The following is an 11,971-nucleotide window of genomic DNA, read 5'->3' as shown; positions in this document are numbered from 1 at the left end:
TCGCGTTGAAGGCGAGCTAACGAGCAGGCCAGCAGATAAGAAGGGACGCGCGTGCGCACTGCGCTGTTCTCGGCAGCAGGTGGCGCGCCGTCAGGTGTTATCCGTGTCACGTCATCTCCGCGGCAACGTTTTTTTTTTTGACAGCGACCTACAAACTTTGCACCCCCTTCACGCGCTGTAAAAAACGTAGTATGCGTAAAAAAAAAATAAAAAGATATTCCACTGAGAAAGCAAACCTATAAAAACCACTAACCCGTTCACACTAGAGTTGTCCACCAGAATTATTAGCTACTGAGCTCGCATAACACGAACAAACTCTTGTCCCACCCACGGGATGATCAACTTCCCGTCAGGCGGAACTTTGGATGCCATGAGATCAAATATGGGGGGTTATACAAGAGCGGTTGACAGTCCAAAGGCACAACGGAAGAGCCGATCGAAGGTAGACGGCGCACGCAGCTGTCTCCATCACACCGCTTCTTTGACCTTGGTCATCTTCAGCGATTCTTCCCAGAGTTGTTTTGCCTTGATCCGGTCGGTGGCCCAAGGGACGGCGAAAGACTTCTTGCAGTCCGAAAAATACTTACCGCTGATGGTCTCTACGTCTTCGGAAACAGCCAGGTAAACGGTCGTTTCGGATCCCTGCTTAACGTTCTGGAGGAAAAGGACAAACATTTCGCAGAATGATCAGTGATCCTCCGGTCTACTTGACGTTCGGTAAAACTGCTGTCTACTTGACGTTCGGTAGAACTCCTGTCTACTTGACCTTCGGCTACACATTCCATGACCATAGACTTCAACAACCTAGCCATCCATCTGCATGCACTAGATCCGACCACCATTACAAGACTCGAAATGACAAGAATATACTCCCCGAAATCAGGACAGACATAAGTAGACAAATACTCTCTTTTCAAATTCCAAACTTCCTTAAAACACACACATACACATCTTCATACACGTATTACATCAAGTGTATATCACTAAACACATACACAATCATAGTGAACGAAACTCTGTTGCCAATAAATGTTCGAAACTGGTCTGAAATATCTGGTTTTATCCTATTTGCCCTCCCTGCTTTTTTTATGCGTCCTTGTTTTATAGTATTATAGTATAGTTTTTAGTATCAAATATGTGTACTATATAAATGTCGTTGATATGCATATTTTGTTATTTATTATATTTTATTTAAGAGCGCTTCTTGTTTTAGCGTGCTCTGCTGTCGACGAGTTTTATTGTCTTTTTAATATTTTATTTATGTAGCGGTACTGAGGTCTCGTCAGACCTTCTAGTCTTTTGCATTGTTACTCCAGACAAAATGTATTGTCTAATTTGACTAAAATAAAAAAAAAAAAACTAAGGCGATCAACTAACTTCTAAAAGCTAGTTTACACACTGGTGTCTGCTTACGACCGAGTGCATGAAACCTCTTGAGAACACACTGGCATGCTGGCGCCATCTATATGAGGTTTCCCCGGAGTTGCATTTCACTATAGCGAAGGTTTGCAACATTTTTTTAAGTCAAATGTACGTACTTTTTTTGATAAATGATTGTTTGTAACATTGTCAAATGTTTTTCAAGAGGATAGTGAAAGAATCCTTCGTAAAAAAAGGATAATGCAAACATCAAGTGTTCCACGACTACCTGATAGATTCCTCCAGTGCGTATTCTTATTATAAGAGATCACAAGAGGTCGTAACGCATTTGGTCGTAAGCAGTAAGAACGAGCCTTAAGACAACTTAATACTTTCGTGCAAAAATGACCCAAATTCTTCGAAGTTAACTATGGTTCAAGGAATCAACCAGTCAACGTACCCTAGTTGCACTAGCGCTCTCATCTGTCATTAAGCCGAAGATCGTTGGCATCTCCCAACTGTCATTGAGCTCAACTAACTTGTCCGGTATTACACTGTACACAAGCCTAACAACCCCAGCTGAGAGGTGCACCAAGTAACGTTGCTAGAACAGCTCAGTTGGGAAACTGCCACAGGAGCCCGCTTTGAAAAAGTGGCTCCGATCCGTACTCAAGAATCGAACTATACTCTGTTTCACCTTATGATGTACCACAGGAAAGGCTACAAGCGCGAGCTCCTTGCTCTAGGGCACATCTCGGCGGCACAAGCTCTCATGCGTTAAGAGCAGCTCCCAACGCTACGAGCTCGCGCTTCTAGTCTTCTCTGTGGTACAACATAAGGTGAAACAGAGTATAGGCGCGATCACAACGCCGCCATTTCTCTCGCAACGGCCACTCCGGGAACTGCAAGGCAAAGCAACTTTCAAGTTTTGACTTGCCGCAAAAGGGCGGCGCTGTAATGGTATTTAGTTCGATCTCGGTGGACGCGAACGGTCCGGGTTTCAAGGACGAGTTTTCCAATGAGTGGTCTAGTAATATCAAATATTGAGGACATTTCCCTCTAAATGTGGATACGCGCCCGACTACACACCTCGCAAGAAAAGAGACCAAGGAGCATCGGCTAAGATGAGAAGAAGAAAAAAGGCTACCATCTCGAGTTGGAACCGTTGGTCGATACGACATCAACCTTCAAGAGCCGCCGCCCCCCCCCCCCCCCCCCCCCTGTCTCAACTGTAAATACATTGTCACGGGTGGTGACCAAAAAAACAAGAAATAAACAGGATGAAAGAAACGTTTAATGTGGCGAACTTGTGCCAAATATAAAAGGGAACAAAAGATAATAACAGAGCGTCGCGGGCGTCGAAGTCGGCGTTGCAGCAGAGTCGAACGCTGGGGCGAAAACTGACTACGGTCTCCTTGCGGAATCACCTATGTACGCTCGTGGGTTTCCGGGTCGTTCGGCGTAGAAGGTTCGGCGCGTAGAACATTCTAACCTTGAATCAGCCAAGACGGTTCTCGAATTCACCAGAACTTCACATTACAGTGTCAACAAAAATGCGTAGCCGCGGCCAGGAATCGAACCCTGGCCTTCTGCGTGGAAGGAAAGCGCGATAACCGTTAGGCCACGCGCGCGCTGCCTACTTGGCTAGCTGCGCGCGCGGCAATATCTTGTTTGCAAACCAGAGTAATTTAAATTATCGAACATTTTGGTGCCAAAACCCGGGAATCCCGCGACCATAAGAAATCAGCGATCAACGAACACAGGGCGGCTCCAGGCGAAAAGGTTGGTGACGCAAGCCGAAATCAAACATCTAAGCGAAAAGATTCAAGATGCGGTGGCAATTGGAACTTTAGGTCCCATCACAGGAACGCGTCGCAGAAATAACGGACGAGCTGGATGCCCTGGCAAGGGAACTCAAGAAGCAAGATGCGCTCATCGAGGTCCACGTAACGAACGAGAACCTCGCCGAAGAATACAGGGTCGTCAGGGAGACACAAAGTGTACTCATACGAATGCGGGCACGTCTTGGATGCCTAGAGACAAGGACATCGTCATCTATCGAGAGCAGGATCGCCGAGACCGCAGAACGATCGACCACTCAAACCCAGAGCCGAGCTGGACAGCTTAAACTACCAAAGCTCGAACTCCAACGGTTTGACGGTGAGAAGTTGACTTGGCTTCCCTCCAGGGAGCTGTCCGGTGTGGAGAAGTTTTTATTCCTGCGGACGTTGCTGACGGGCAAGGCGGCATTCAAGCAACGGAGAACAGCTACGCCTGTGTCGTGGAGCTTCTGAAGGAGAGATTCGGTAAGAAGGACGTCGCTGTTCAAGCACACCTCAGGCAGCTGCTGAACCTGCCAAAAGTGAAGGCGCTAAGTGACGTCGGAGCCCTCCGTCGTCTACACGATCACGTTCATCGCAACATCGCTTCACTGAGGACTTTGGACATCCACTCTGACAGCTACGGGGCGAGGCTGTGTGCTGCGTTTTTCCGCGTCTTGCCTGCTGACTGGGCCGTGGACGTCTACATGAGTCAGAGTACTAGCAATAAAGCACCGGAAAGCTCAAATCTTGATGATGTCCTGCAATCGATGCGCGTAGAGCTGGACAACAGAGAGGAGGTATACGACGGGAGTACACGGGACCAGCCGCAACCTCTGTAAATGCACAGCGACTGAAATAGATCAAGCGACAACCTCCGAGGAAAGGGGTCTGCCTCTTCCCTCGCAGTTGGTGCCAAGCCCTCAAGAGACGGGTGCCCTATTTGTTCATCCGAATTACATGAAGCGCCGCAATGTAAATCTGCGATTCCGATCGTAAAAATAAAAGAGACGGCTAAGGAGCGAACGGAGGTGTAAAAGATGCGCGAAGCGAGGACACATCTCAAAAAAATGTCGAAATCGATTCCTTCATTGTGCCAAATGTGGCCGATGCCACATCACTCCACTTTGTGGCACGTCACCTCCGTCTCATCAAGGAGCGACCGGCGCTACCGAGCTCCACTCCGTGGCGTCTTTGAATGCCATCAACAAGAACGACGTAATGTTACAACCGGCTCTAGTATGGGTAGACGGAAGAGACCGGAAGTGTCTTGCTCGCTGTCTGTTTGATGGAGGCAGCCAACGCTCATTCGTCACCGAGCAGTTCTCGCGAGAGCTGAGGTTGGAAGTGATTGACGAGGAGGAAGTGACCATCTATTTGTTTGACAGAACAGCCGGTGGAACAAAGAGGAAACGTCGGCTAGTGCGACTGTGGTTGCGAAGCCGGCACATTGATACTTTAGACCCATGTTGTTGTAAAAAAAAACTATCTCCAAACTCCGGTCTAAAAACATGCTTTTCGTGCAAGGCTCGTCAAATTATGAGGCGCTGGAGAAATGCAGCCTTCTGCGTTAAGTCCTTATTTCGAACTCTTTTTGTTCGCCTTCCGCCCATTGAAAAGCATGCGGGAAGGGCCTTCGAACGCACCTGGTATCGCTACGCCGCAGCGTTCTTCCGCATCAAAAAGTTCGTCTGCTTTCCTCGCCGTCACCATGGCAACGAACGCCGAATGAATAGAAGCACGCACGGTACCGCCGCGTGAAGCTAGCAACAGCTGACGCCATTTTACGAACGCCGTCTGCTAGCCAAAGCCGAACGCGGTGTGTCAGATCAACCGCCTCCGCCGGTGCGCCGCTAGCAAAGACGACGAAGCTGAGGCACGCCGACGGCGATCGAGCAAGCAACAACATCGCGGGACGACTGCAACGGCGGTATTTATTTGGATCAAAGGCCGCCTTCGCCGGTGCGCCGCTAGCAAAGACGACGAAGCTGAGGCACGCCGACGGCGAATGGGCGAGCAGCAGCACCGCGGGACGACTGCATCGGCGGCATTTATTGGGATCAAAGGCGCGAAATAAGCAAGAACAATTTTTATTTGAATCATCACACGCGATATCCAAGTTGGGGACCATATACCTTTGCTGGGTCTTTACTGTGAACTTTTTACAGAGACACGGGGTGCCGCATTCAAAACACAGCTCCGTTTGCAAAATATGGGGGCCCTGAAAAGGAACGTTTAGACCGCTACCAGAACCTATAACTGACGTAACGAGCACTTGACGAGCGGTTGGCGCATAAGTCGTCTTTATGGATTTTTTTTTTATACGTGGTGCAAAGTAATCCCGCGCCATATTTTTATGGCGTCAGGAACGAAGCAGCATAGAAAGAGTACCCTTCAAGCGACAATAATCATAATAATTAAAAACTGCCGGATCTCCGCTGGAGACTCCGAGGCACAGTGGAGTAGTCGTCACGATAAAAAAATCTAAAGAAACAAAATAAATAGCCTAACGGTCGTCGGCTGCGTCATAAGGCCTCGCCAAGTGCGGAGTATAACGGTCTTGGCATACAGTATGTATTGTGCATTCGTTATTTTCTTTTCTTTTCTACCACGTCAAAGTCTGACGCCAAGACTCTCTACCTCCTCCGTTCCAACGCGTTGTTTGCTATTATTTTAACAAATCAGCTTCAAATAAGGGTCGTGGCACCCAGTAGAGCAAGAAAAAGAATAAAAAAGGAATATTCCGAGCAGCCAGAGCAGCACGGCTGCTCTGGCCGCTCTGGCCAGAGCAGCTCCTCTCATCAAAGAAGACGCCGTCCGAAACTCCAACGGCTCCCTTCTTATTTTTTTATTTTAATTTACTTTCTTACTTCATTTTGTTGTTAGGTTCGACTGCTCCCTTCTCTGTGACGATGCCGTCCGTGGACATACGTTTGGCGTTTTTTTTTTTTTTTTTTTTTTTTTTTTTGTCACGCGATGGTGTGGTCCGACAGATCAACCAATGAGTTTGTTAGAATTGTGTCACGAGGTATAAAATGGCGGATGAAATAAATATAATAAATGCAAAGAAGCACGCAGTTCCCCTTCGGCGCTTTATTCTTCCAGAGGCGAGCATCGCAGTGCCATGGCGTTCAACTTGTGCCGTCTTCTTGGCGCCATGAAAGACCCTCTTGAAGCAATTAATTTGCTTCAGCGCGTTGGCCTGCTCCTGGCTCCTGGGTTTTCGTGCGTGTCCAAAGTGCGAAGCTGCGATGACAAGCTGCAAGTCCGCGCTAGATCTGCGGATGGCTACACGGGGGGGGGGGGGGGGGGGGGGTGCGGTGTGTGGATGACTTGTGAGGTGCCCAAGAGGAAGCCGGTCAAAGTTCAGTGGTGCCGGGGCGAGGTCTCGGTACGAAGCGGTTCCTTTTTCGAAGGATCGCACGCACCTGACGCTTCTCCAACTCATGAAAATCATCCTCCGGATGCCAGAACCTACCGTGCGCCGTCATTCAGCGGGCGGCTGATATCGCAAGTAAGACAATAACTGATTGGGCGAGCCTTTGTCGGGAGGTTGTGGTAAATGCCGTCTTTAAGCATTCAGACATGATTGGTGGCGAAGGCGTGACTGTAGAACTAGACGAGAGTATATATGATCGGTCGGCACAAGTACCATCGCGGGTATTTAAGGCCTGGCCAGTGGGCTTTCGGCGGTGTGGCGCGTTGCAGCGGGTGCTGCTTTTTTGTTCCCGTGGAGACCCGTGACGCTAAAACCCTGCAAGGGCTAATAGCCAAGTGGGTCCGCCCTGGAACAAGAATAATCACAGATTGTTGGGCTGGCTATCGCAAGCTTGCAGATGACGCTCGTTTCACGCACCTCACCGTGAACCACAAGCTGCACTTTGTCGACCCGAACACTGGTGCGCACACCAATACGGTGGAGGGCACCTGGGCCCACGTCAAAAACTCTCTTTCACCTGGACGGCGCGAGAGCCACCATTTCACTGGTCACCTTGCAAAGTTCATGTTTTGGAGGAGAGAGAAGGCGCGCGGAAACACTGATAGATTCCAGTCGTTCGTCGCCGCGGCCGCCAAAATCTAGAGCCCCGACGCAGACAGGGCGAGGATTCTGACGGCCCCGGTGACTTCGAGGGATCCGCTGCGCTGAGCCCGTCACCTGCCTGCATGCATAAAGACGACTTATGCGCCAACCGCTCGTCAAGTGCTCGTTACGTCAGTTATAGGTTCTGGTAGCGGTCTCAACGGTCCTTTTCAGGGCCCCCATATTTTGCAAACGGAGCTGTGTTTTGAATGCGGCACCCCGTGTCTCTGTAAAAAGTTCACAGTAAAGACCCAGCAAAGGTATGTGGTCCCCAAGTTGGATATCGGGCGTTATGATTCAAATAAAAATTGTTCTTGCTTATTTGGCGCCTTCGATCCCAATAAATGCCGCCGTTGCAGTCGTCCGGCGGTGCTGTTGCTCGCCCACCGTCGGCGTGCCTCAGCTTCGTTGTCTTTGCTAGCGGCGCACCGGCGAAGGCGGCCTTTGATCCAAATAAATGCCGCCGTTGCAGTCGTCCCGTGGTGTTGTTGCTTGCTCGATCGCCGTCGGCGTGTCTCAGCTTCGTCGTCTTTGCTAGCACCGCACCGGCGAAGGCGGCCTTTGATCAGAATAAATGCCGCCGTTGCAGTCGCCCCGCTGTGTTGTTGCTTGCTCGATCGCCGTCGGCGTGTCTTAGCAAACTTCGTCGTCTTTGCTGGCGGCGCACCGGCGGAGGCGGTTGATCTGACACACCGCGTTCGGCTGTGGCTAGCAGACGGCGTTCGTAAAATGGCGTCAGCTGTTGCTGGCTTCACGCGGCGGTACCGTGCGTGCTTCTATTCATTCGGCGTCCGTTGCCATGGTGACGGCGAGGAAAGCAGACGAACTTTTTGATGCGGAAGAACGCTGCGGCGCAGCGATACCAGGTGCGTTCTAAGGCCCTTCCCGCATGCTTTTCAATGGGCGGAAGGCGAACAAAAAGAGTTCGAAATAAGGACTTAACGCAGAAGGCTGCATTTCTCTAGCGCCTCATAATTTGACGAGCCTTGCACGAAAAGCATGTTTTTTTGGCCATCCCGCGTCCTGTTTTTTTTATCCGGAACATGGGTCTAAAGTATCAAACTGCCGCGAAGCCAATACAGCCGTACGGAACACTGCTTGGAAGCCCTTGAAATAGAAAACACCTGTTCTGACCACTTGGTCCTTCCCGACAGCGTGGTTGACCTTGCTGACGTGGGAGAACTCGAATTAGCCGATGTGACCCTTTCACTCATTCTTAATTGCACGAGGAGCATTGACATCCTAGTGGGGGCAGATCATTATTGGAATATGGTGAACGGGGAAGTTCGCAAGATACAAGCATCATTGGTCGCACTAAAGACGGACTTTGGCTGGACACTGCAGGGCCCAGTTCCTCAGGCTGCTTCTGTGCTGTCCTGCACTACTGTGGCCGTCCTGAACACCTGCGTCGCAAAACCGATATTGAGCCTCTCCAACAAACTTCGAGCCTTCTGGGAGTTAGAAAGACTTGGAATCTCCGTGAACAACTCTCCATGCGGAAAAGAGGAAGAACAAATGGGAAAAGATTTCATTTCCTCCCTGGCTTTGGTCATGGGCCGTTACGAGGCAAACCTCCCGTTGAAGCCCCTAAATCGACCCTTAGAAAACAACGAAGCCGTTGCACTACAGCGTCTGGACAAGTTGGTTCGGCGTTCAAGAGGCATCACCGAAAGATTGACGCGGTACGACTCAGCGATCCGTAGCTATCTGAAAGAAGATTTTGCTGAAAGAGGTCCAGAAGGCGAGGTCGACACCACTTGGAAACGAGTTTACTACATACTTCATCGTGCTGTCTTTAGACCTGACAGTTCTACTACTAAGACACGCATCGTGTTTGATGCGTCTGCAAAGGCACCGCGCTGTCCGTTCCTCAACGATGCATTGTCTACGGGCCAAAGCCTCAATTCGGACATGTTACAGCTGATCATCAACTTCCGACGTCATGAGGTTGCCTTCACCACAGATGTTGAGAAGGCCTTCTTACAAATTCTTATCAAGCAGGAGGATCGCGATGGCCTTCGCTTTTTGTGGTGCGCACGTTCCCCTACAGAAAACCCCACAAGTTCGGAGACTGAAGCATGGCGCATGAAGCGCGTCCTATTTGGTGCAACGAGCAGCCCTTTCATGCTGGCAGCGCCTATCAAGCACCACCTGGCCATCGCCTCAGAAGACTTGTCTGAGACTGCAAAAGTACTGGACGCCCACCTTTACGTGGACGACTTGATTGCTGGCACTGAAACGCTGAAAGCAGCAACAGACTTCTACAGGGAAATACAGCAAATATTGAGCACAGCAAGAATGAAGCTAAAAAAGTAGGAGTTCCAACAGCGAGTAATTGCAACAACGATTTGACGAAGATGGGGTTGGAGACCTCTTCTGTGATACGCCCACACCGAGGTCAAGTGTGACGCAGATTTTGGAACTTGAGTGGAATAGAGAGAGTGACGAGCTCAAGTACTCTTCAGAAAACACGTTGGAGCCGCTGACAATCAACCGTGACACAAAACGCTTTGTACTGCAAGCATCAGCGAGAATTTTCGAACCATTCGGACTCCTCACCCCAGTGACTATAACAGCCAAGATGTTATTTCAAGAACTTTGGGTACTTGGGCTGGACTGGGATACTCCGCTACCTCCAAGCTTAAGTCTGAGATGGATTAACTGGATAAAGACTCTACATCATCTCAAAGACATTTCGATTCATCGTCGCTATGCTGCATACAGCGGTCGAACTGAGGTGAGCTGCATGTCTTCACGGACGCTAGCCCCCAGGCCTATTGGACAGTCGCGTATTTACGTAGTGACAGCGATAACCAGACGACAGTCACCCTCATTATGGCCAAGACGCGCGTTGCAGCAGTAAAAACCTTGACTCCACCAAGACTGGAACTGATGGTAGCGTTACTGGCGCTCGACTGTGTGCCTACTTTAAGAGAGTTTTTAAGTGAGATCTATCAGAAGTGACGCTGTGGGCAGACTCCATGATTGCTCTACACTGGGTAAAGGGACTGGCTACTCAGTGGAAACCATTCGTGGCGAACCGAGTTGTGGAGGTTCCATAGAGGACAGAACCCAGCAACTGGAGACACTGCCCTGGAGCTGAGGACCCGGCGGATTTACTAACCCGGGGCGTCCCTCTGGACTGTCTACAGAAGTGTGACCTATGGTGGAAAGGACCAGAGTGGCTGGCAGAGTCACTCAGATGTTGGCCTACTGTGCCCACTGGTACCCAAGATACTGCAGCCAAGGAAGAAAGAAGAACTTCAGAACTAACGGTGAGCCATACTGCTACGAGCTCCTATATGCCTGTGGTGAACATCGGAAAGTTTGGGGAGCTGAATCGCCTACAACGGGTCACTGCTTGGGTACTACGTCTTGTCAATAATTGTAGACACACCAAAGAGAGTCTCCAGGGTCCACTCAAAACTGAAGAGATAGGGGTGGCACGTTTTAGGTTGCTTCGTCAAGTTCAAAGGGAACCCTTTGAGGAGGAACTAAACCAACTAGAACGAGGCGAACAGTGCAGTGGCTCGTCAGATCTGCGCCCTTTGAATGCATTTATAGATGAATGAGGGTTGCTACGACTGAGAGGACGCCTATAGCATTCAGGCCTCGGTTATGAGACGGCACATCCTGTCGTTTTGTCTTCGACACACCACCTTGTGGAGCTGCCGATCTTTAGCACACATCGACGGCTGTTACATGCAGGGTGCATGGACACTCTAACACAGGTGCGCGAGACGTTCTGGATTATACGATCCCGACAAGTAGTTAAGAAGGCCTTGAGCCGTTGTTTTCTCTGCAGAAGGATGAGCAGCAAGAGTGCTACCAAACCAGTCGCGCCGCTGCCACGAGACCGAGTGTTGGAGGCGAACCCTTTTGCGGTCACGGGACTCGACTTCGCCGGACCTGTCCTCACCAAGAACATATTCAAGATAAAAAAAATAATAATTCTGCAACTGACCTGCGAAGTCACTAGAGCAAAACATCTAGAGTTGGTGAGCGACTTGTAGACAGGTATACTTTCCTTTTGGCATTTCGTCGCTTTCTGGCCCGGCGTGGACTCTGCCACACGATCTACTCTGATAATGCACAGACTTTCCACCGAGCGTCTGCTGAATTCAGAAAGATATGGCAAACAATAAGAGAACAATAGTCACTCAACTACCTGTCCAGTTAAGGCATCAACTAAAAATTCACTCCTCCAGAAGCGGCTTGGTGAGGCGGGTTTTTCGGAGCAAATGGTTCGATCAGTTAAGACCCCCTCTGAAAAAGATTCTGGGGTGCTGTGACGTAAGCTATGAAGAGCTGAGCAGCATATTAGCGGAGATAGAGGCGGTGATCAATTCTCGACCTTTGACCTCCATCTCTTCTGACCAGGACGAACTCGAATCATTGACACTCGCACAATTCTTTGTCGGTAAACGTCTGACTTCCTTGCCGACTCAAGGAGGAGAGCCTGTGTTATCATCAGCCAACGATCTAACTCGCCGTTGGAAGTACAGTGAGACGCTATCGACCACACTATGGACGCGCAGGCACCAAGAATATTTCTGAACATTAAAGTCATTTCATCACAGCAGACCAGCAGAATCAAGTAATTTACGGGTGAATGACTTGGTGCTACTGCACGACGACTTCCACCCGCGACAAACCTGGAAAACTGGCCGCGTTGTGCAAGTGTTCCCGGGACGAGACAGCCACGTCTGAT

At 49.9% G+C, this 11,971-nt stretch overlaps 1 protein-coding gene across 1 annotated transcript in view; it reads right to left on the bottom strand.

Moving 5' to 3' along the window:
- Positions 1–468: 468 nt before the first annotated feature.
- The window catches only part of LOC8042020 (retinol dehydrogenase 12-like), a 52,346-nt gene continuing 40,843 nt past the window's right edge, over positions 469–11,971 (bottom strand). The window contains exon 6 of the mRNA XM_040213123.3: positions 469–654. Coding sequence (XP_040069057.1) covers positions 469–654 — 186 coding nt within the window. The remainder of the gene's footprint in view (positions 655–11,971) is intronic.

This window comes from Ixodes scapularis, unplaced genomic scaffold (genome assembly GCF_016920785.2).
Source record: "Ixodes scapularis isolate PalLabHiFi unplaced genomic scaffold, ASM1692078v2 PGA_scaffold43__4_contigs__length_2004386, whole genome shotgun sequence".
Classification (NCBI taxonomy): domain Eukaryota; kingdom Metazoa; phylum Arthropoda; class Arachnida; order Ixodida; family Ixodidae; genus Ixodes; species Ixodes scapularis.
Note: the sequence above shows the minus strand (reverse complement) of the source record. Positions and strands in the feature narration are given on the sequence as shown.